Source organism: Hemicordylus capensis, chromosome 2 (assembly GCF_027244095.1).
Source record: "Hemicordylus capensis ecotype Gifberg chromosome 2, rHemCap1.1.pri, whole genome shotgun sequence".
Classification (NCBI taxonomy): domain Eukaryota; kingdom Metazoa; phylum Chordata; class Lepidosauria; order Squamata; family Cordylidae; genus Hemicordylus; species Hemicordylus capensis.
Genome location: NC_069658.1, coordinates 221,527,573 through 221,553,075, shown reverse-complemented (window position 1 = coordinate 221,553,075; position 25,503 = coordinate 221,527,573). Strand labels below are relative to the sequence as shown.

Genomic DNA, 25,503 nt, shown 5'->3' with positions numbered 1-25,503 from the left:
CTGTGGAATTTCAGAATTAGCAAAAGGCAATAGGATTTTCTCCCCATAGAGGTGAATGGGGAAACTGAAAGGATAAAAACCCTCCAAAAATCACTGGTTGGTTCTAGAGTCTTGAAACACGAAACACACGTGGGGAAGAAAGGCGAGACACCTGTAGTGAATTGGAAGATAATTGGCCAATCCCCTGGTTTTGGGTGAATTTCTGAAATGGTGAAATATGGCTTAACTTAAAAAAACACACAACCTTCTGAATCTGAAGACCCTCCTTGGACCATTATTCAACACCCATGTGGAGGAATCTGCCCTTTGCCTTCATGAAAAGGGATGAGCGTGCCCTTTTTGCCCCCTCCCCTTTATAATTTATAACAAGGGAGAGGAGAGCTGGTCTTGTGGTAGCAAACATGACTTGTCCCCATAGCTAAGCAGGGTCTGCTGTGGTTGCATATGAATGGGAGACTTGATGTGTGAGCACTGCAAGATATTCCCCTCAGGGGATGAAGCTGGTCTGGCTTCTCCAAGATAGGACAAGATTTTTTTTTTTATAGGACAAGATTTTTTTTATTGAACCAACAAACTACCAAAGCATAGGGTTGAGAGAGATTCCTGCCTGCAATCTTGGAGAAGCCGCTGCCAGTCTGTGAAGACAATACTGAGCTAGATAGACCAATGGTCTGACTCAGTATATGGCAGTTTCCTATGTTCCTATAATTCTGGAACAGATGGGCATACTGTTATGAAATCTGGCACCCGTGAAGTTCAGATTGGTGGGGTTTAACCCAGGATTCAATAGTGGCTAAAATCATGTTGTTTAGTGTATTTTTCATGGGTTTTAGCAGGGGGGAGCTTGAGAAAAATACAAACGTTTAAACACTCAATGCTTTTAGCTTGTGTTTCTTTAAATCTAGAGAGAGAGGTCTGATGGGAGTGGTTTCGGAGGGAGAGTACTCTTGAGTGGCAGAAGGCAGTGGCCAACCAAGGAGGATTTCATCAAACGGCCTCATGCTTCTCCTCCAATCACTGCACTGTGGGGGAGGGACACAGATCCCTTTATTATCTTTGTGCAAGGGCTGTTTGGGCTCGGGTAGCAGGCAGCGCTCGGGAACTTTTGCGTGTTCTGCATTCTTTGCTCCAATGTGGAGCCTTCGAAATGGATCTGCAGCTGTAATCAGTGCCACTGATGCAGCAGTCGCCAGAAGCCGAGCGATCCCGCCGCACGGAACAGCAGTATTGGGCGCAGCTTGCTGGCTGCAGAGTTCTGCTTTCAGCTGCGCTGACAGAAGCCTGTTTCTGCGGAAGTACCCCCAATGCCGAGCTCTGCACTGCTCTGCCCTCCTCTGTGGTTCCCGGAACCTCCTAAGGAAGCTACTCTTTAAACACGTGAGTGGGCCCCCTTAATGCGCGCGTGGAGGCAGGCTGGGCTTTTTTCTGGAATGTCATGAAAGATGCAAACCCAGGTCATGTGAATCAAACAAACAGGATGGAGGCGTGCATGCTTAAAACCCGCCTGCCCAACAGCGTGGTGTAGTGCTTAAGAGTGCTGGACTAGGACCGGGGAGACCCGAGTTCAAATCCCCATTCAGCCATAATACTAGCTGGGTGACTCTGGGCCAGTCACGTCTCTGTCAGCCTCACCTACTTCACAGGGTTGTTGTGAAAGAGAAACTCAAGTATGTAGTACACCACTCTGGGCTCCTTGGAGGAAGAGCGGGATATAAATGTAATAATAATAATAAAATAATAATAATAGTCAATGTGCATAATATTGACTAAGCACAGCAACTGAGTGCTAGGCGCTGCGCAGAATACAAGAAGCTGCTACTTAGATGCATTTAATGAGGAGCTTCCAGCTCACGAAAGCTTAGGTTATAATAAAAGTGTTAGTCTTGAAGGTACCCTAGGACGCTGTTGCTTTTGCTATCTAGAAGGCTTATAAACCAGTTTCTACGAACAGTTCGCTTTTTCGGCCAATCAGTCTGCGAGCAACTGTGTTTGTGTTGGTTTTATATTGCAAGTCGCTTTGAATAACCTGTAACCATCTGACACAGGAAACTATTACTGGCTCATCATCACCACTTGGTTGGATCTAAATCCTCTATTTTACCTAAAGCTTCTTTCTAGCTTGCTAATTTTTTTAACAAAGACACAATAAGTAATTTTGGAATCAAGTATCTGTCTCGAATTCTTGGGAATTTATTTTGCTGAAGGAGATGGGAATGCCAGATCTCATCAGAGCACATGTCATTGTAGGTTGCAGGAAATGAATGTAAGATGTGGAAGTGAAGGAAAGCTGCCATGGGTTGCCTGCGGCAAGAAGGGTGGGACAGAGATGTTTTGAAATAAAGTAAAAATGGAGTAAATGTTTTAAAATAAAGTGAAAAATGGAGGTCAGCCAGTTTCATTTCATGATACTTAATTGTTTGAATGTTCTGACACTTAGCATTTATATAGCACTTTAGCCAATTGGCTTCTTATTTATTATCTTAGTAAGCCATTCTTTTCTGACATTCTGGGCGCTATTCCTTTCTGCCTGCATTGCATCCACATGCTCACATCCAGCATTGTCTAGGGTTGCAAGAGGGCTCATACATGCCCTCCTCCCTTGAATTGGGGATTTGGATCCATCAGTTACCCGCTGTGACATTTTTAAAAATGAGTTTTTGGTAGATAAAATTTCTTGTATTTGGGCCAACTTGGACTCAGACTTCATAATTATTGCAGTGTAATGCGGAAGCGTCCAGCAGCTCCTCTTCTGTTGTTAGGTTGGATCAGTTTCAGTTTGTGACTCCTGAGAATGTGGACGGTGCAGCCCACCAGTTGTCCTCTTGACCCTTGTCCAACATGGCTTATACTATCTGTTAGAGGAGCTGATGTAGAAGGTCTGGTAGATATTATAAATGTTTCTCCGAGGAAGGGCAGGATGCCTTGCTGTTTTAAGAAGGCAATTATTATACCTATTCTGAAGATGCCTACATTAGATCCTCAGAGATAAATATCTATAGGCCTATATGACTGGGCAAGGTAATTGAGAGGGCAGTGGCTTTCCTGCTCCAAACAGTCTTGGAGAAAACTGATGATCTATCTAGACCCATTTCAAACTGGGTTTTGGCGATGGGGTGGAGACTGCCTTGGTCAGCCTGCTGGATGATCTCCAACAGGGAACTGACAGAGTGTGACTTGGTTGGTCTTTTGGGATCTTTTGTCAGCTTTCAATACTATTGACCATAGTATCCTTCTGGACTGTCTGGGGGGGGGGGGTTGGGAGTGGGAGGCATGGCTTTTCAGTGGTCCTGCTTCTACCTCTCGGACAGATTCTAGATGGTGTTGCTTGGAGACTGTTATTCAAAAAGTGAACTTTTGAATGGCGTCCCCCAGGACTCCATACTGACTCCAATGCTCTTGAACATTTACATAAAACCACTGAGACAGATCATCAGGAGATTTGGTGCATAGTGTTATCTATTTCTCCATATCAGCACCATCGGGGAAAGGAATAACCTCCCTAAACACCTGTCTAGAGGCAGTGATGGGTTGGAAAAGTGGTAAGTTGAGACTGAATCCAAATAAGATGGAGGTGCTTATTGTGCAGGGCTGGAACTCAGGAGACGATTTTAATCTACTGGTTCTGGATGGGGTTACACTCCCCCCCTCCCAAGGAACAGGTACAGTCTGGGGGTGCTTCTGGATCCAAACCTCTCTCTGGTGTCTCAGAAGCAGTGGCCAGAGATACTTTCTATCAGCTTCGGCTGACACACCAGCTGCATCCGTTTCTTTAGATAAAGCACCTCAAAACAGTAGTACATATGCAGGTAACCTCCAGAATTGAGTACTGCAATGCACTCTATGTGGGGCCTAATGTAGTCTGGAAACTTTTATTTTATGTTGTTGTGAACTGCCCAGAGACTTAGGTTTGGGCAGTGTAAAAATATCAATCAATCAATCATTTCACATGCACCACACAGACACAAACTGACTAAATTTTAAGAGACAATTCAGCACTAATCCTGCAGCCACTGGGGAAGCATTTAAACAAATTGAACCAGAAAATAGGAAGTTTTCCGTATAATGCAACAGTTCCCCTGGGAATTGAATGCAAGATGTGGACAACAACATTGTATAGAGCGATTCCCCTTAAAAAGCAAGTGAACAAAGGATAGTAGTTCTAGAGAAAAAGGCTAATGTGGAAGCAACCATAGACTTTAATGAGACAACTCTAGACGTAAGGAAACCATGGGCTGCACTTTAGTGGATATGACAAATGCAACCATTCCGAGATCAGGATGATACATGCTTTTAAAGATATGAACAAAGTTCAAGTCATCATATACAAAGCCAAACAACATAGATTTGCTACAGACATTTGTAGTTCACAGAAAAAAAACTACTGTAGTGTATGGTGCCCGTCTACATCCTAGGTTCTCAGATATTCAACTACAGCTGGTATGGCTGGTCTTGTGGTAGCAAGCATGAATTGTCCCCTTTGCTAAGCAGAGTCTGCCTTGGTTGCATTTGAATCGGAGACCACATGTGTGAGCACTGTAAGCTATTTCCCTCAGGGAATATCTGCATGCAGAAGGTTCCATGTTCCCTCCCTAGCATCTCCAAGATAGGGCTGAGAGAGACAAAGCTGCCAGGCTGTGTAGATGGGCCAATGGTCTGACTCGGTATAAGGCAGCTTCACCTATGTAACTCTCGTCATAACCAGCCAGTGGCTTTGTGGGAGTTGCAGTCCAACACATCTGGGAACCCCTGATGTCCATCATTTTGTAGCAGTATAAAATTATCTGTTCACAGGAAGAAACTTCCCTGGCAGACTTGGTGGATTAAATAGACACTGCTTTGTAGAGCCAACCAGTGCTCAGTGTTTCTTCCCAGCTTAAAGTGAAGATTCATGTAAAACTGCGATCCTAAACACATTTACTGAGGAGTAAATCCCATCGGAGTTAGCAGGACCTACTGCTAACTAAGAACACATTTCCTGGATGGCACTTACCTGTGCTGCGAAGCAGTCTCACTTTCATCCCAGTAGACATGCCTAGGCTCAGGATCTAAATTTGATTTCACCCGCCTGTAATATCAGAGGCACATGGCAATGCGCCGCTGCTTATGAGAAAGGGGTGAAGGTATGAATAAAACAGGCTCAGTCAATGAATGAGGCAAAGGTGAAGCGGGAGACGGACAGATACAAGTTTAATAGCTCCACATAACTCAGTCCTTGTGAGGGAGAGATATATTATTAGTTACTCAGGGGGGAAACTACAGGAGGAACCACACACTCACCATTATGTAAAAGTTACCGCCTTGCTTTTACCACTCCGCTAGCTCGCAACCCGCACAAGCCGAGCATCGGGCTCAGTCTTCAGCCACCTGCGCTCGCACATTACGGCCCATCCTTGAAAGGCATCAGCGCCCAATGAGAGAGGGGATTCCCGTGAAGCTCCCCCTCTTCTTTCTCTCCAAAGGCCAATCAGGCAACGCGGATGCCGGGCAGGCATTGTGAGGCCGCACAGAACTCCATGTTGCAGTTTTCAGTTGGATACACAACAGAGGCCACAGTCTCCTGGCAACCAATCCCAGCTAAGGCGCTTGGCAGGGTTTTCCTGCAAGGTTGGCTAGGCTTTCTTTTGTTCACCAGGCCGTTAAGAATTCCAGTTTGTCAAATGTTGACCAACAACGTTTTTCCAAACCAGTTGCCGGAAATTATTTTGTGCTTGAAAAATCCGATGAGCGCTTCTGATTTTGAAGGGCAAGAAGCAGCACAAAGGAGCACCTGCCTGTCAGCAATCCCCGCAGGCTGCTGGGACCCGCATAATATCAACCAGTCAGGATACTAGCGTTATTCTTATTATACATTGTGCCTTATTCAAAGTGCGGAGGGGAGGAGGAGACAAGGCGCAAGAGGCTCGCAGCGGGGATGTGCTTCTGAGTTCCGAGAAGAGAAGAGAATGAATCGTTGGCACTTACCTGAATGGTCATTCTCCTCAGACGTATGGATTGTATCCGAGGAACATGGGTTGTCGCCACCTACTGCTCCGAGACAGGGCCAATCAGAAAAGATCTTGATAGCAGGAGGGAGGGACAATCCCCTCGCCTCTTCAGTCATTAACAAAGCGCTTCGAAGCTCCAAAAAAGGCAAACTAGAATAAACACTGTAGAAAACTAAAGTAAGGCAAGGTGCCCAAAGAAGCAACTGACAAGGATGCCTGGCCCAAGCCTAACACTGAAACACCCCCTCAATTAAACCTCAGAACAGAGGAGGAAAACACCACCCCACAGTAATATAGGGTACAGTAGAAGAAGGACAATCAGAGGGGAACAGGATCAGACACACAATTGGGTGGGTCGGATACAATCCATACGTCTGAGGAGAATGACCATTCAGGTAAGTGCCAACGATTCATTCTCCCTCAGACGAGGATTGTATCCGAGGAACATGGGACATACCCAAGCTATAACCCAAATCGGGAGGGCACACACCAGAAGGTCTGATCCTAAGTAGGGACCACCCTCTGCAATACACGTTGGCCAAAGGATGCATCTGCAGAGGCCCAACCGTGTATCTTATAGTGTTTAACGAAGGTAGAAAGGGACGCCCAAGTGGCAGCTTTACAAATATCAGCTAAGGGGGCCAAGGTAGACAAGGCCGCAGAGGCTGCTGCGCTCCGGGTGGAGTGAGTGGTAATACCCTCAGGCGCAGTCTCTCCTGCCACGGCGTAGGCCAGCTGGATGGTTTGGCAGATCCAGCGTGCCAGGGAGGAGACAGAGACCTTCCTACCCATAGAACTGGCACAAAAGAACACAAAAAAGGATTCGGAGACCCTGAAAGATTTAGTCCGCCTCAAGTAAATACGGATCGCACGACGGACGTCCAATTTGTGCCATTCCCTCTCCTTTGGGGAGGAAGGATTAGGACAAAAGGAGGGGAGCATCAGCTCCTGCGCCCTGTGAAAGATGGAGTTCACCTTGGGAAGGTAAGTGGGGTCAGTGCGAAGAATCACATAGTCAGGAAAAACCAGGCACAGCTCCTTCCTGACAGACAAGGCACCCAAATCGGAGACCCGACGGGCTGACGTGATGGCTATCAGGAACAAAACTTTCAAGGTTAGAATCCGTAGAGGAACAGCGCGCAAAGGTTCGAATGGTGCCTTTGAGAGGGCCCCGAGAACTAAATTGAGATCCCACGTGGGAAAACGATGGATGGGAGGGGGCTTTAAGGCAGCTGCTCCCTTCAGGAAACGCTGTACATGGGGATGTGCAGCCATGGAAGGGACTCCTGGAACCCCTAGCACAGACGAAATAGCGAACACCTGGCGACGCAGAGTGTTGGGACGGAGGCCCTTATCTAGACCCATCTGCAAGAAGCCTAAGACCTGCGTCGCAGAAGCCGCCAGAGGGTCCCCCCTGGAGGCGAGACACCACTGAGTATAGGCTTGCCAGGTGGACTGGTATATACGAGCCGTGGACGGCCGCCTCGAGGCCAAGATAGTATCCTGGACCGCAACGGGGTATCCACAACGCGCTAGAGAGTCCCGCTCAATCTCCAAGTGTGAAGATTGAGCCACGCTGGGTCTGGATGAAGGACGGGACCCTGGTGGAGAAGATGCGCTCGAGTTCCCAGAGGTAGAGGGGGCTCTATCGAGAGGGCGACCAGGTCCGAAAACCACGGCCGCCATGGCCAATGCGGAGCCACAAGGATGACCTCTGCTTTCTGGTATCTGATCCTCCGCACCGTCCGGGATAACACCGCAAAGGGTGGGAAAGCATAGAGCAGACCCTGCGGCCAGGGGGACATCAGAGCATCCACCGCCTCTGCCCCCGGAGATGGAAACCTGGAGAAAAATCTGGGCACCTTGGAGTTGACTGGAAGTGCAAAGAGGTCGACTAGGGGAACCCCGAACCAGAGGACAATCTCCCTGAACGCTCGATCATCCAGGATCCATTCCCCCTGATCCAGCTGAGACCGGCTTAGCCAGTCTGCCACCGAGTTGTCCACCCCACTGATATGATTGGCCTCCAATGAGGCCAGGTTCTTTTCTGCCCAGTGCAACAGAGTCTCGGCTTCGCACATTAAGGGCCAAGACCTTGTTCCCCCCTGACGATTGAGATGTGCCTTGGCGGTGGCATTGTCGGTGCGCACGAGCACGTGCCGACCCTGAATCTCGGGAAGGAATCGAGCCAGGACTAGCCGAATCGCCCGGAGCTCCAACCAATTGATGGATTGGCGACGCTCTATGTCTGACCATGGACCCTGAGCCACCTGAGGGCCGCAGTGACCTCCCCATCCTGAGAGACTTGCGTCGGTCGTCACCATGACCCGGTCGACCGGCAGGAAACTCATCCCCCTGCGGAGAGCCCGGGACATCCACCACCTGAGGGACAGATGAACGCGAGAAGTCAGGGACACCTTGAGTCTCGACCTGCTCGTGATGAGTTCCTGAAGGGGTAGAAGGAGCCACTGTAGAGGACGAGAATGAAAACGCGCCCAGGGCACAATCCCGATCGTGGAAACCATCAGGCCCTGTAAGTGGGAGAGATACAGAATTTGTGCCTGAGTTTGACCCCGCAGCTTGCAGCAAGTGGCAAGCAACTTTTGTCTCCTTTCGTCGGTGAGATGGACAGTCCCCCGAGACGTGTCTATTATCGCCCCCAAATGTTCAATCACATTGCTGGGGACCAGGGAACTCTTTTTGCGGTTCACTAGAAACCCATGACTGGCTAAGACCACTAGGGTCTCCCTGATGTCCAGAAGCCCTTTGTCCCAAGATGGCGACCTTATTAAAAGGCCATCCAGAAAAGGGTAAAGATGTATCCCCCTGGACCTCAAGTGCGCCACGAGTGCCACCATAATCTTGGTGAACACTCGCGGCGCAGTCAAGAGACCGAAGGGGAGCGCCCGGTACTGGTAATGGACCCCTGCATACGCAAACCGCAGAAACCTCCTGTCCAGAGGGTGAATGGGAACATGGAGGTAGGCCTCCTTGAGGTCTATGGAGGCCAAGTAGTCCCCTTCCTGGAGGGCCATGAGGATGGACCTCAGGGTTTCCATCCGAAAATGCCTCCCCTTGAGGAAGCGATTGACAAACTTTAAGTCCAAAATGGCCCTCCATTCTGTGGTCTTTTTTGGAACCAAAAATAGTATAGAATAAACTCCATGTCCCGCCTCCTCTGGGGGGACCAGCTCGATTGCCCTGATGTCGAGCAAGTGGCGAATTGCCTTGAGCATCAGGGCCTGCTTGCGTATGTTGCGGGATAGCGGAGAGGAGAGGAACCGGTCCGGGGGCTGGGATAGGAAACTCCAGGCTGTATCCCTGGGAAACTATGCGCTGAACCCAGGCATCTGTGGACGTCCGGGTCCACTGGTGGGCGAAGAATGCCAGCCGGCCGCCCACCTGCGGCTCCGGCACGGAGTCATTTTGGAGAGGGGCGTTTGAACCCAGACTTCGCATACTGGCCTGAATGCTGGAACTTCCCTTGAGGCCGGTCTCTGGAGAAGCCCTGGGGTCTGGACCAAGAAGGCTTGTCCTGCTTGTTCTGTCGGGCACGAAAATTAGACCGGTACCCCTTCTGCCCAAAGCTGCTTGAGGAGTGGGAGGAAAAGGAAGAAGAAGCATTAGAGAAGGATCTGCGCTCCTGCCGCTGAACGGAGGAGGGCATAGCCTTTTTCTTGTCTTTAGTCTCAACTAGCACGACTCCAATACTTCCCCAAAAAGCTTACCCCCTTTAAAGGAAGAATTGGCCAAATTGCTCCTCGACTTCTGATCAACTTTCCAGTTTTTGAGCCATAAGTGTCTCCTGACTGTGATGTCAGAAGCCATAGCCCGGGCAGACAGCTGGACGGCATCCAGGGAGCTGTCGGCCATAAAGGCAGAAGCCTTGCCTAACTTACTGAGACCCTGACGAAGGGCCACGAGCTCCAGCGGAACCATGGGAAGAAGGTCCCTAACCCATAAAACAGACGCTCAAGCAAAAATGGAATTGGCCACCGAAGCCCTGACAGCGAGGGCTGAGGCTTCATGTGATCTGCGTAATGCAGCATCACACTTCTTGTCCTCCACATTACGAAGAACCTCATCCCTGTCCTTTGGAAGGACTGCCCCAGTTACAAGAGCAGCGACCTCCTTGTCCACCGGAGGGACCTGAAACATATCCATAACTGGTTTGGGAATAGTGTAAAGTCGCCTAACCCCGGGTGGAGGACCCTTGCTTTCTAAGGGCCGGTCCCATTCACTTCGAATGATGTCTAGAAATATCTGGGGACAAGGGACAGCCACTTCCGGGGCCTTCAGCGAAGGTAACACAGCCGGATCCCCTTCTGGCACCTCCTGTGGTGGAGAAACAAACCCCTCCAAGCGGAGGGACTTCCGGGCCTTATGAAGGAGAACTGGGAAATCAGTTTGACTAAACAAACGATAGGGGGCCTGGGAAGGCGGCAAAAACTCTCCTTCATCTCCAGACAGCTCCCCCTCCTCCTTGCCTGAATCAGAGTCCTCAGAAGGCTGTTCCCCTTCTTCCTCTGGAAATAAGATGGGTGCTGCTGAAGTAGCCCCTTGCCCAGAAGGGCAAGAAGGAGCACAGGGCAACAGGATAGGCAGTCCCAAAGGTGCCCGCAAAGACCCAGGAGCGCACGGCTGAGGCGGCAAAACGAGAGGGTTTCCCGCCTGTTCCCCCAAAATGGCGGCCGATCGACTGTTCCCGCCGCCTGGGGATTCAAAATGGATGCCGGAGTGGCGGAGATGGGAATTTGCCGGGCGAGATCAGGGACAAGTTTGCCAAACTCCTCCGTAACTACCCGCCGGAGGAGGGCAGCGAAACTTGGAGGAATCTCCTCCTCAGGCACACCAGGAGACCTCCGTTCTAGAGAGGGAGGAGAGGGACAGGCGCGCTTGGCGGCAGGCTCTCCCGAGCGTGAAGTCCCTACCTGGGAGCCTTGCTGTTCCGGCTGATCCTCCGCCTGAGTCCCCGAGCCACTCTCCAATAGCGGCGGGAGGGACTGGGTCCCCCCGCCAGACACCCCATGCCCTCGACCAACGCCTGCAGGCGATTGAGGTGCGACGCGCTTGGCCGCGCGCGCTGCCGCCTTCTTCTCCTTAGAGAGCTTTTTGGGCTTCTTCGGCTGGGGGGGCTGAGTCACGGGCGCGGGTGAGGTAGCCGCAGCCCACTCAGCATGGCACACTGCCGGGGCGATGGAGTCCTCAGAGAGGGAGGGAGAGGCCTCCCTCTCACAGCGCGAGCCAGAAACCTCCATGGTTAAAAACTCACCGCCGCGAATGCAGGAGAGATCGCGAGCGGAGCGCTAGGACAGGTCTTTTCCCTCTTTATGCCCCAAACTGCTAGCTAACAGAAGGCAGTAGAAAATACGAAGAGGTGAAAACTGGAGCGAAGCAAAAGGAGAGCACCTGCTTGGAGCGAGACAGGGCTAAGACTGGAGAGGCGAGGGGGATGTCCCTCCCTCCTGCTATCAAGATCTTTTCTGATTGGCCCTGTCTCAGAGCAGTAGGTGGCGACAACCCATGTTCCTCGGATACAATCCTCGTCTGAGGGAGAACTGGGGACTGCAGTGCTTTGTAGTACCTCCTGAGCAGAGCCCGAAAAAGTAATAACAATTTTTAAAAATGACTGACATGTTCTCATGTAACTCTGGTTAGTCCACTAAATCCATCCACACGACTCACTGGCGTAAGTTCGTCTTTGCACAGTTAAACAACCCCTCCCCACCCGCGCACACTCTTCCTACGCCACCGCTACAGCCTCTCATCACTCCTGCAAATATTTATCTCACCTTTCCTGCTGTCTTGAAATGTTCAGAAATATACATGTTCGGTTTTTATTTAAGATTCTTTTTTTAAAAGATCTTCATTAGAACATCTAATATCTAATCAAGATATTATCCGAAGATCCGATATCTTTAAAATATGTGCAGATAAAATGAATGGAAACCCTTTTCAAGTATTTGCAAATAAAATGAATGGAATGCATTCAGATCTTGGTAAGATATATGAGCTTTTTAAAATAAGCTATCGTGTTCTGGGAACACAGAACAAAGTCTGGCAGCAGGAATGGGCAGAGTAAGGGCAATGCCAACAGTAGAAAAGACTGCACATGCTCTGCTTTTTGCCAGTTCTGAAGCTCTTGCACGTTTATCGTTTAAAGAACAAAACAATATAGCGCTTTTCATTTCTGTAAGTTTTAGCCCTATCTGGATGTATAATCATACATTTCTGTATCTTCTTTCTCCTACTTTTACGGTTATTGTGTCCAAATGTTATGCACTATTGTAACATCTGAATCCATTACCCCCTTGGGAGAAAGGCATATGGCTTCAATTGGCGCCACTGGGCATGCGCGCTATGTAATAGGCATGCTCAGTAGCAAGGGAAGGGCACACTGGCGAGTTGGCGAGATTGTTTTTTCGGCGCTCCGCCGTGGTGAGTCTTGAGGTATTTATTCCCCGCAGAAGGCGCGCAAGCGTGTTAGGGAGGGCAATGTGGGCAAGACTTAATCTGTGTTGGAGTTCACTCGGGAAGCTGATTTTTTTCAGGAGCAACGCTGGAGGCGGGAGTATGTTGAGTAACCATAAATGCGCGGAGTATGTGCATGCGTACAGTACCTTTCATCCCTAACCAGAGCGTGTCAAGATTGCTAGAGTTGAGGAATACTGCTTGCAGGACAGAATGCATGCTTTCATCATGGCAGACTTGCCACGAAAGCATGCTTTCTGTCCTACAAGTCTAGTCCATAGAATAGAGCTCTAAGCCAGAGCACCTCCACGAAGTTCTGGGCACTGGCAGGCAGGCAGTCAGTGGCCTGGGGTGATGGGACTTGTAGTCGCAGAGCAGGTGGAGAGCTAGTGCAGTGTCTGCAAATCACACGAGCGGCTAGAGCCATTCACACAAGTGGGTGGGCAGGTAAGCTTGTCCAATTCATTTCCCCTCCACGCACAAGACAATATGTCCCAGCAGAGAAATTGTTGGGAGCGCCGACTGTGCTTCCAGATGATCCGCACTTTGTCATGCAATGCGGAGCTCCAGAGGCTGAGATGACACATCCCAGAGGCCAGGACGAGTGTGGTACATTGATGGGGCTACCCTGGGAGAGGGGCGCTCTAGGTGCCCATCTCTGTGTCCACTCGGGCTGAATGCAGCCCAAGATAATGTGTTCAATGCAGCCCAAGATAATGTGTTCAATTATCCCAGAGCTGGGTTAACCCTGGTTAAAAGCCCGGCTAGGTGGTGCTGCCCTTCTAGGATTGGGCCTGAGCCCGGTAGTTCTCACCCCCAGGCTGGACTTCCCTAGCCTGGGTTAGGCTGTGCGTGAGAACAGCCTCAGTATGTACTTTGCAATTTTGGGTTGTTTTCCTGCTCTGAAATATTCTTGATTCAGAACATGATGGTGACCAGTTTTCCCTCTAAGGCATGCGCATATGCACGCACTCACAAGTTTTTTTATGTCCGCTCAGTTAATTTTAGATACCGCTCAGGTTGAATGAAGAATCCCCTACTCCAAATGCACATGCACATACACTGCCTTGATACTGCCACCCACAACGAAACTCATTCCGCACACAGATGGAAAAAATTAGAGAGAACACTCATGGTGACTGCCTCATCAGCTAGGACATTTGACAATCCTTTGGTTTGAATGCTAGATTCCACCTAAAGAGAAAACTAATCATAATATCATCTGATCCAGATGTTCTATCTTTTTGCTCTCCCCAGTCCATGCCTCTGAAAATGGCATTCTTACAGTATAATTTGAACATTTGTGAGATGTTTCGCTGGTATAAGTGGTGCAATTCCGTTATTTTAATTTGAGATAAAGAGTGGTGCCACTGACAATTAAAATTATTGGATGATTCTGTCTTTAAAAATGTTTGTGGAAAATGTTGCACATACATAGCTGAGCAAGCCTAGATGAGAATGTATAAACTGAAAATTTATATTTTAACCAACTGCAAAGAAAAACTGCCCAGAAACCTCAAGCTAGTTTGAGTTGTACATTTCTTCCTTTTTCTTCTTCACATATATTCTCTCTGTCTAATAAAGAAGTTGATTATTTAATAGTTTCCTTTAAAAAAACATGTATCAGATAATGCAGTAGATGGAGTTATTTTAATTAAGATAGCCGCACAATAATGAGGCAGAACTCCCTTCCTTTCTCACAGGAGAAGGAAGTGAACACTTCTTCAAGTGTTCCAAATGAAAGAAAAAATATCCATAGGGTCTTATCTAATTATGTCTAAAGATAAAACCCAGACTTGACAAAGGAAGGAATCAGTCAGTGAAACTAAGAGGAAGGAGAGCTGTCTTGTGGTAGCAAGCATGACCTGTCCCCTATTATTAATTATTATTATTACTAGTGTTTCAGGCCCGTTGTGATAACGGGCGCTAGTAGGGGAGAGTTCCCCCCCCCGCCCCACTTCCTCTGGCCTCCCCCCCCACGCCCTCCCAGCTGGCCGAGACTTCCTTACCCAAAGCAGCCCGCGACAGTCGGGCGATCAAAAATCCATTTTTTGCGAAGAAGAGAGGAGCTCCGGAACAGAGCTCCTCTCTGTGCTAAGCCAATGCCCAAACTGCTGCTATGGACGCAAAGGACGCCTATTGCGTCCTTTGCGTCCATAGCAGCAGTTTGGGCATTGGCTTAGCACAGAGAGGAGCTCTGTTCCGGAGCTCCTCTCTTCTTCGCAAAAAATGGATTTTTGATCGCCCGACTGTCGCGGGCTGCTTTGGGTAAGGAAGTCTCGGCCAGCTGGGAGGGCGGTTGGCGGCCATGGCGGCGGCCGCGGAGGCATTCTTCTGGGCCGTTTTGGCCCTTAATCATTTGCGGGGGGGGAGCGGGGAAGGAGTATGTGGGCAGCTGGGAGGGCGGGAGAGTGGGCGGTGGCGGTGGTGGTGGCCGGGCAGACTCTGGGGGCGCCGCTGCCGGTCCGGTCCGCCCCCGCCTCACATTCCCGGCCGGTCTCCCCGGACGGGCAAGGGCCCCAAGGACTCGCAGCCGCCTGGCTGCGGCGGCGGTGCCAGGCCTCGGCGGCGGCTCTGCCGCCACCTCGGCCGGCTTACCCCGTCATCTCCTCCCCCCGCCCGGCTTCGGCGGCGCGGCTCCACCGCCGCCTTGGCCGCGCTGCGTCCTCTGGCCGAGGCGGCGGCTTCGCCGCCGCCTCGGCCAGTCTCCTCCTTCCCCGCATTCCCGGCTTCTTCGGGGCGGCCGCTTCTGGTCGCCCAAGATGGCCACCGGGTGCCGGCCCTCATGTCTCCCTTGCCCTGTTCTGCGCCTGCGTTTCGCGCAGGCGCAGAACAGGGCAGGGAGGCACGAACACACGCTTGGTGCCCGTCCACGGACGGACACCAAGCGTTTTATTAGAGAGGATTATTACATTTATATCCCACTCTTCCTCCAAGGAGCCTAGAGCAGTGTACTTCATACTTGAGCTTCTCTTTCACAACAACCCTGTGAAGTAGGTTAGGCTGAGAGAGAAGTGACTGGCCCAGAGTCACCCAGCTAGTATCATGGCTGAATGGGGATTTGAACTCGGATCTCTCCGGTCCTAGTCCAGCACTCTAACCACTACACCACGCTGGCTTTCTCCTTTGCTAAGTAGGGTCTGCCCTGGTTGCATATGAATGGGAGACTAGAAGTGTGAGCACTGTAAGATATTCCCCTTAGGGGATAGAGCCACTCTGGGAAGAGCAGAAGCCAATCCCTGGCTTCTCCAAGATAGGGCTGAGAGAGATTCCTGCCTGCAACCTTGGAGAAGCCACTGCCAGTCTGGGTAGACAATACTGAGTTAGATGGACAAATGGTCTGACTCAGTGGAACTATTCCCACGATCGGTAGAAAGTGGGCTAAGAGAGCCTAGCCTGCTTTCTACCACTCGTAAGAACTTGCGAGCGAGCCGAGCCCGGTGGTTCCCAGGCAGCTAGCCCGACTAATTCACCCTCCCCTTAAATAAGGTTAACGGAGAGAGCACTCCATTAACCTCATTTTATTGCTCGTGTGCTGCTGCAGCACGTGGCAACGCATGAGTAGACCCCTGACCAGGAGGCCGCAAGCAGCCTCCCGGGCTCAGGGGTCTCTCCAGAATGCCCCACGCACTCATGTGGGGCATCCTGGGACTTCTAGGGTGATGGAGCTGGTAGTTATATGAGCGGCCGATCTGGCCATATAGGGCTCCGGGCATGATCGTCTGTGGGGAGAGTGGACCCGCTCTCCCCGCAGACCTCATTGAGGAGCTTCACAGTAATCATGTGAAGCGCCTCAGTAAATGGCAGCTTCTTATGTTCCTATGACTTTTGAATCTCTTTCCCCTGTAAAGCTCACTGTTTGCTATTGTGGCTGGTGATGATGGAAGCTGCAGTCCAATAACATCTGGGGACCCAAGTCTGGGAACTCTGACTTACTGTATTGGGTCATGCTGGGTTTCTGTTCTGCACCTCAGGGAATGGAATACAGGCCCGTGCTTTCCTGGTTCTTATCCTTTCTCTGATATAGTGTTCTTTTCCTAATAAGCATCCTCACAGCTCCTAAGGCAGTTGCTGGTTTTATCTGCCCAAATTCAGAGGCTGTCATTTTGGTTCCCTGCCCTTCATGCTTGCAAACCACACTACTCTCTTTATGAGGAATGTGGGGTTTCGTTTCCATCTGAAAAATGGGGGAGTTCCTGTATCTCTATCACAAATGTTAAAAGAAACTTTGAACAGCATGGGATGGATGAAGTCAGAGCAGGAAGGCAATAAAAAGCAGAAGCAATAATTCTGTGTTTCCTTTGCAGATGTCTTAGGATCATGGCTTTCAGGAACATGAACAGAAAGAGGCACATTGGACTACAGCAGCTTTCGTCTTTGGCATCCATCGGAAGAAGCCTTTTAGGACCAGTGAAATCATCCAAATTTTTTTTTGATGAAAGTACTTGTGGTAGCACGTTGATTTGCTCTGCTGTGAAACTCCTTGAAAACTTGGATTTAAGTAGTGCAGTGGGACAGCTTCTTAATGAAGCTGTCCAGGCTCAGCACAATGAATTTAAAACGGGGACAACTACCCTGTTATTTCTTGTTGGTGCGTGGAGCAATGCTGTTCTGGAATGTCTTCAGCAGGATGTTCCCGTTTCAGTCATAGTAACTGTGATGTCTGAAAGTCTGGATTCTTGCATTGAGCATGTGCAGTGCCTTTCAATATCGATAGAAAAGATGCAGCAAAAGCTAGGTTGTGTTCCTGTAGAAGGTAATGACAAAGCTCCTATTGACACAAGTTCTGGTGCATGTGGAAGGCAGATTTTTGAAATTCCAGCCCCAGATATAAAATCAAACGATGATCTTTTAAATTCGCTTGAACATCTTTATCTGCAAGCTTCAGAAGAAAAATCATCAGTTCCTCCAGTTAACCAAGTGAACACATGTAAATCTTGGGAAGAATCTATGTTTCCTTCAGTGTTACCTACAAGGAGCACAGCATATTCACTTGCTAAATCAGGAAATGGCAGTTATGTTTACACAGTTTGCAAAAATAATTTGGGAAGATCAAGCCATAACAAAAGGTTAAAACTGACCCACAGTAGGTACTTTAGTAGTGCAAGAGAAAATAATTCACAACAGAAAACAGAACACTGGGATGAATCTGCAAAACATTCTGATGGGCCCAGTGATTTAAAGCAACTGGCAATGTCTCTTAGCCATGGAAACTGGCCTTGCATGAAACTAGTACAGGATATTCTCAAATTCCAGTTGCAAACTTCCAGCAAAATGGCAGACACCCATCCCTTCCAATTTAATATTTCAGAAGTTGTGACGTGTTGTTTACCAGGAATGTCTGAAAGTCATTCTTGTGTTTATCCTGGGTACATCACTTTAGTATGCCCAGAGAAAGCAGCTGTTGCTAAGCAACTTCAGGATAGGCCTCTTCGTATTATTCTTGCAGATGGTGACCTGACTGAAACATATCACCATTTGGGGTTTAACAGGTCACCTAATGTGAGAATGGTCTTAGAAGGTGTGAATATTCAAGACAGCAACTCAAGCTTGTGGGTTGACTCTATGTTGGATATTCTGCTTCAGTCCAGGATAAATTTAATTTTGGTGCACGGCAACGCATGTGAAAATTTAGAGGGGAAATGCTTACTAAACAACATAGTGATCATTAATCGGGTACCCCACTGTGTGTTGAAGGCTTTTAGCGATATTACACAGGCTGAAAGAGTGACCTACCTCACTCAGGTAAATGAGCATTGTATAGGTGAAGGTGTCTCTCTGAAACTCTGGGGAGCTCTGGAATTAAATTGGGTGGAACTGGATGATTGCATGCCAGTTGCTATAACAGTGAACGGAATTCACCTGACTACAGCTGTGCTTAGTAGCCCAGTTATATCCAAGATGCTAGCCATTGAAGATCAGTTTTGGACCTGTGCATATCGTGTGCATCATGCCCTTCTCGATCATGCAGTCTTTCCTGGAGGCGGTACTGTTGAGTTTCTGTGCCTCATTTACCTTGAGAATCTGGAGAAAGCCGTCACAAATCCCACAGGAGAATTATGTGCTGGTCCCTCTTGGCTTGCAAAGTCTTTGGAACAATATAAGACTCTGGTGCTTAATGCTTTGGCATGTGGTTGGCACCAGTACCTTTGTACTGTCATGTATAAGGCTGCAAACTGTGCAACAGAGTTGGAAGCCAGCACCCTTATACAGCAACATCTCACAAAAGCAGCAGTGTGCTGGTCACCATTGTCCTACGTAATGGATGAGTTTAGAAAGGAGAAGATAGGAGTAGCCAGTTTTGAACATATAGGGATTCACGAAAAAGCTCTAAGAGTGTATGACAATGTTACGGCCAAGGCAGAAGCATGGCGTAGAGCTCTAGATTTGGTGCTATTAGTTCTTCAAACAGATGCTGAAATTATTACAGGACCTAAGAGGGATCAGTTACTTGATTCACAGGCCTCAAATGAGTTCATATTTTTATAGGAATTTGTAGGCCACCTTATGGTTATGATTGCTGAATATGAGCACCAGTATTTCGGTGCTAGCCTGAACTGAATCCCTGATAGGAAAATAAAGTTCAAAATTATTGCTTTCCTGTTTTAAGACTATGCTCAAGGAAAGAGTCCTTTAGTTGCAGGGAGCTGGGATAGAGTGACTCCAGGCCACATGGAAAGGTAGCATGCCTGCTGAGGGCCAAGCTCTTGCTACTGAGTGGGGAAGCACTCCTAAGGATCTCCAAGGGAAAGGGGGAGCAAAAAACCAAAATGCCCCATTCAAGAGACCAATTCTCTATGTGCATGGATTAAGTGAGTTGGTTTTGAACAGGTAAAATAACAAGCCTGTGAGTTGACAGGTACCACATGTCGTCTTTTCATTTCCCAGAGACAAAAGGGTGCAAGGAGATTTTTATAGCCATAAAGTGACCTGGGGGCATGATCAGTCCATCTATTGTTCTGGACAGTTGTTCTGAACAATGGTGTATGCATTGTTCTGGGGGCAGATGATAGTCTTAAACAAAAGGTGTGGCAGCATAATAAGACTGTTGAATAGCAAGTTCCTTTAGGGGGCTCTCTTGGTATTTTAAGACAAAGGACTGGCAAAGGCAGTTTGTGTAGGGACAATTTAAGGGGTAGGAGAGACTTCCACTTTGACTCATCCTGATTAACTCTAGCCTGTAGGATGCAGCACCCATTGACCTTGCATTCCTTGGTTCGCAGGTATTTGCTAGTTTAAAGAGGATCAGCTGTATGAGCTGTGAAGAGAAACGGTTTACAGCTAGTGAAAACTGTATATGCCTGAAGTATATGAAAGGGTTCTGTAACAGTCTAAACAACAGTTTTGTAACCAAGCATGCCAGCAACTCTCCTTTTCCTTAGAGAACTAAGCGGACATCAGAACTTCTATTTTATTCCTTTTTAAAGAATCTGTGAGTAACTTAGTCTGTACCCCCACACCCACAACACCGCATTACCTCAGTGGAACACCATTATACAATTAGATTTTGTGAATCCTGTATAGTCAAACAGAGACTTTAAAGAAATACAAATCATAAACTGAAGTACATGTATGCTAGAAACTCGCCCCCACACGACACACACTAGACAAAATTGATCGGTCTCTAATTGCCTCTGTAACACTTTCTCTTTCAGCTCGATCTCTTTCTGTTGGTTTTGTTCTCTCAATAACCCATTCACACATTATGTTCATTTTTACAAGTGTACAGTGTACCCAGGTACAGATCTGTATCTTCCTATGTGCCATGCATTTGAAGGGCCTGTATCCAGATTCACTTTTAAAATAACATTTATAACAGCTATTCATATTGCATACATTTTTAAAACATGACATTGGATGCTCACATCTTTCAAGTGTGATTGGGAATTGGAGGCTACTTCAGATCCTGGCTCAGTGTGAGAAGTCATTAGAAAAATATACTTTAAAGTTGCTTACTTCATGAACCATTGACACATGATGAATCCCACTAAAATTCATTTCAGACAAATTCATTTCAGACATTTAACCCTGTTAAATGAATACTGTGGCTGATGCTTTTGAAAAGCCAAGTTTGAGGCTGATTCCAATCCAACATTCCTTTATTTCTTCTCTTTTGAAGGGCTGATGCAGTTGCTATGGATGTGAACCAGGATTCTGCAGAACGGAGGAAAAATAGTGTCGCCTGACAGTTGAGTGGCAGAGCCCAAATGTATTAGATATTGGAAGAACCAACAGGCTTAAGTGCTAAAGCTATAGGATTTAGAACGGGGGTGTCAAACCCCCTGCCCACAGAACTCCTTCCTCTGGCCCCTGACAGGGCGAGCCACTCCTTCCTCCTGCCACTACACTGCTCTGCTCCTTCCTCTCCCTTTCCTAGGACGCCACACCAATGGCATGCCCGGGTGGGTTGGGGGAAAGCGAACTGAAACTCCCCACCGCAAGCCACTCCTTCCTTCCTTCCTTCCTCTGCCACTGTTGTGCCATTATGCTCCTTCCTTCCTTCCTTCCTTCCTTTCTTTCTTTCTTTCCCAGTGCAGCTGTTGACATGCGGGGCGTTGGGGTGGGGGAAGGGGAACTTAACCTTCTCCCTCCAGGAGCTGTTCCTTCCTCCCCCAAACCCTACGTGAGGAAGAGTGAGAGGAGGGAGGCTTTCTCTCTACAGGGAGGGAGGAGGAAGAAAGAAGGTGGCTGGAGTGATTGGGATGCTTACTTAGTGTTAAAAATCTGTTGTGAACAACAACCGTTAAAATATATTCAGATTTTTCCCCCTGAAAAATAGAATGGAAAATATTGATTTTTTTTTTAGGATATTCTGGTTTTAAAAGTGGCACACTCAGCTAATTTAAGTGGCAGGCAGGATTGTTCACACAAAGTTGATATCTGTAGGTAACTGGGAAGTATGACGTTCAGAATTCCTTCTAAGAGCTAAAAAAAAGAAGTAGTAAGTTTTCACCAAGTCATATCCTCCAGAAAGCCACCATCTGCAATATGGAGATGATAATGCTAGCCTACCTTACAGTGTTGTTGTAAAGATAACTCTCATCGGCCCCATTCGCATGTAACGAGTTGGATGGGGGCAGAGGTTGGAAATTGTGCATGTCTGAATGTGTGAAACTGCTGTTTCATGGCAAAAACGACCTGCCGTTTCCCTTGCCAAACTCCAAGTTGAACCTTCAATTTGTAGTGAGTTTTGCTGCTCCAGCCTGAGGTTTGAAGGCAGCAGCATTATGTCCAAACAGAGACACCACCATAACCGCAGCTTTATGCTGTTTCTGGAACCAAAACCAGAGCGAGGGGCAGCCCAGACCCACCCAGGAACTTGCCTGCTCCATGTCTGCTGCACTTCTCAATGGTTGTCTCTCCAAACTCTTGCGCACACACACACACACACCATCTCCATGCCACTCAAGACGTTGCCCGGCAACAGGGACTCCGCCTCATCCCATCCTGCCAAAGGGAGAAGTCACATTGGGGGATGCCCACGTTCCCCACTCTGGCGCTCAGAAGAGCAGGGGGACAGGATGGCAAGACAAGCACACAATTCTTTGTTCACCAAAAATAAATAAATGTTGAAGTATGATCACAAGCACATGCAATCGTAGTGGCACCATGAACTGCGCAACAATTTATTGTGGCTGGGAATGATGGAAGTTGTAGTTCAGCCACATCTGGAGGATCACAGGTTGGGAACCCCTGCATTAGATAAGTGAATGGCAGGAAGCACTTATACTGAGGACAAAAAGAACACGCATCACACATACCCAGGTGTTGAGCTAGCAAAACAAGCTAGTCAAGAAGAGTTCCGTTTATACCATTGTACGAGAAGGCTGGAAGACTATCTCATTAACAGCAGCCCTGTCCTCCGTTTGTGCTCAAGGGAGGAGGACTGCATTGCTACTAGCTCTCTTTGAGACAGCAGAATTGGAAGATATATGCTGGCATAATTATTATTTAACATCTAGTAATTATTTATTTAGCCAAATATGGCGCAGCGGGAAAATGACTTGATTATCAAGCCAGAGGCTGCTGGTTCAAATCCCCACTGGTATGTTTCCCAGACTATGGGAAACACCTCTGTTAGGCAGCAGCAATACAGGAAGGTGCTAAAAGGCATCATCTCATACTGCACGGGAGAGGGCAATGGTAAACTCCTCCTGTATTCTACCAAAAGAAAACCACATGGCTCTATGGTTGCCAGGAGTCGACACCGACATGACGGCACACTTCACCTTTAATTATTTATTTAAAATTAATATTTAATTATTTAATGTACCTATCTGATGCTAGTTGGTGAAGCTCATCATTGACTGGGCAAAGTTATTTTGTGTTGTTCTACTGATAGGAAATTTCAAGAAATCAAATATATGTAATAGAATTTTTTATCAATGTGCTTGCAAAAGGGAAGTAAAAGCACAGTTTGAAATGTGTAGGATTTCAACTTCAAACATTATTCATTTTATTGACCAACAGCTATATATGGTAACTTTGAATCCTATTAAATCTGAATCTGAGAAAGATCTTGTGCTTCTCTTGGGCAGAATGTGATTTTGGAATTATTGTTCTGATAATTAAATGTTAAAAATCTGTTGGGAACAATAACAGTTAAAATATGATTGCTATATTCAGAATGTCTTCTTTTAAAAAAGTAAAATATATAAACCTCCCCTCCAGCATATTCCGATGTACAAGGTAGTGCATTCAGCTAAATTAAGTGGCAGGATTGTGTGCCCAAAAGTGGTACCTGTCGGTAATAGAGAAGTACGACTTTATTTTGCACAACCAAATCCACAAACTTGTCAAAACATAGAACAGAATAGTAATTGATATTATAATGAATTCTTATTTAACATTATTTGAACATGTAACTTCTGTAGCTAAGATGTTTTACTCCTAGTGACTGGCTTTGGTTCCACCTGTCCTTCCATGCATGGGGACGTACCCCGTTCAAATACAGCTTTCAGCATCTTGTAATGAATAACATCGTCCACAATGAAGGGGAAACAGGGGCAGCCCTTCCATGAGATGAGACGAGGTGGTTGCTGCAGATTATTGAGACACCAGCAAGGCAGCAAGACGCTCTCCTGTCCTCCTTTTTAAAAAGGGGAGGAGGCTATGAAGGGGGTGGGAGAATTGGCTTCCTGCCTCCTGAACCGCCACTGAGGGGAAAGAGTTTTTATATTACCTTTGGGCCAAATGGAGGCCAAAAGAGGCAGCTCTTCCCTCTGTTCCCTGCTGCTGCTGGGAGATAGTGGGGTAGAGGCAACTCAGAATGCACTGAACTGATTTATAAGCTGAACTGAAATGCAAAGGAATTGTGAAAGCTCATTATTTCCAACCTGGAGAAAGGGTTGTGAATCACTCCCCAGTTCCAAAACTCAGGAACATCAATCACTATGTAAAGGTGACTGTCAGGATAGGACAGGAGATCAAGAGGTATGAATCTGGATAGATTTCTCAGTGATCTCAGTTCTTTTTAAGGTCTCGTCACTCCTGCTCTTGGTGCTGACTTGTCATGTGTGATGAGACATAACAAGGGCAAGGATACTGGGTGCGTTGTCTGGCAGTGTTGGCTGGATTATTTTCCTTGCAGTTTTCCAGTAAAGCTTCTTTTCCCTCTCTCTGCGCTGCCACCTGGTGTTTATGCCTGGTGTAGCAAACTCCTTTGCAGAAATAACAGTGAAGGGTGTTCTGTGCTCTCTCAGGGACAAAACTGAATGTGCTAGAGAGTGGTTCTCAACGTGTGGGTCCCCAGATGTTCTTGGACTTCAACTCCCATAATCCCCAGCCCCAGTGGCCTTTGGTTGGGGATTATGGGAGTTGAAGTCCAAGAACATCTTGGGGACCCACACGTTGAGAACCACTAGACTCATCATTAACATATGGCTTTAAAGTAGAAAGTGAATTAAAAGTGACCCTTTTATTCCCTGGAACTGTTAAAGGTGTGTGAGGAGAAACATTAAAATCTTCACACCGCAGAGTATGTGTGGTGGTAAAGAAGTTTAGCCCAAGAGATTATCTGGAGACATTAGGTTGAGTTCAAAATAGCAATAGCACTTACATTTATATACCGCTCTATAGCCAGAGCTCTCTAAGCGGTTTACAATGATTTTAGCATATTGCCCCCAACATTCTGGGTACTCATTTTACCAACCTTGGAAGGCTGAGTCAACCTTGAGCCCCTGGTCAGGATCGAACTTGTAACCTTCTGGTTACAGGGGCGGCAGTTTTACCACAGAACCTTGTACACTACACAGATGAGTGTACTTTGTACTTTGCTAAGAGAAGATTGCAAAGTAAATTTAAGATTTCAGGTTTTAAATTTGGCAGCCTTGGAAGTACAAGAAATACAAGCAAATCTCTGAAACTATGCAAGGAGAGGGGCAGGGGAATAGGTGACTAGAGGCTCTGATACTGTAGAAGTCTGCTCACATTTGTGTAGCAGCAAACATTCATAGTCTGTCTGACTTCTGAACAAAAATGTCTATACGTTTCTGTCTCTCCCAACCTGTTTTTGTATCGCCATTGGTAGCTATTTTATTAGTATATTTGAACATGTGATGTGAAAAAGAGTCTTCACTTAATGTTTTTATACTGGATAAAAAGTAAGCAGACCATTTTGTAGCCTTTTGGAACTTTCTTTTTTTCCTTAGAAAAAGGAAGCCAGTTTCCCGTACAAGCCTCAGAACAGGAGCTACACAGGGCTTCTGTGTGACGTCCTGTCTGAAGTAAACAAGCATGGAGAAAAATAGTTCAACTATCATTTTAAAAGGCACTTTAGCACAGTTTCTAATGCAGATATTTACTGGCTAATCCTGAGCTTTAATTTTATTTCATGCTATTTCTGTAGCACAGTGTACCACTCTCAGAATGTGCAAACACAGGCCTGCACAAATGTTTTCACCATATGATTATTATTTTTTTGGCAGTCACATTCTGGGCAGCTCTCAAAATCTGGAGACCTTGGGGACACTAGGAAAGGGTTAGGGTGCTGCATTTATTGAGAATAGAAGTGATAGCAGAAAAAAGTCACCACTAAGTTAAACAAAAC

General features: G+C 47.4%; 1 protein-coding gene across 3 annotated transcripts; it reads left to right on the top strand.

The window, feature by feature from the left end:
* The first annotated feature begins 925 nt into the window (after positions 1 to 925).
* LOC128347660 (Bardet-Biedl syndrome 12 protein-like) lies at positions 926 to 24,177 on the top strand. 3 transcript variants are annotated; one of them, XM_053302590.1, is made up of 3 exons: positions 926 to 1,377; positions 16,763 to 18,200; positions 20,575 to 24,177. In XM_053302590.1, exons 2-3 carry the CDS (start codon positions 16,776 to 16,778, stop codon positions 20,578 to 20,580), a joined length of 1,431 nt encoding a protein of 476 aa, XP_053158565.1. In that variant the 5' UTR covers positions 926 to 1,377; positions 16,763 to 16,775; the 3' UTR covers positions 20,581 to 24,177. The 3 variants fall into 3 exon arrangements, with proteins under 3 accessions (XP_053158565.1, XP_053158563.1, XP_053158564.1); XM_053302588.1 differs by lacking the exon at positions 20,575 to 24,177 and having other exon boundaries at positions 16,763 to 20,273; XM_053302589.1 differs by lacking the exons at positions 926 to 1,377; positions 20,575 to 24,177 and adding an exon at positions 5,544 to 5,604 and having other exon boundaries at positions 16,763 to 20,273.
* The last annotated feature ends 1,326 nt before the right edge of the window (positions 24,178 to 25,503 follow it).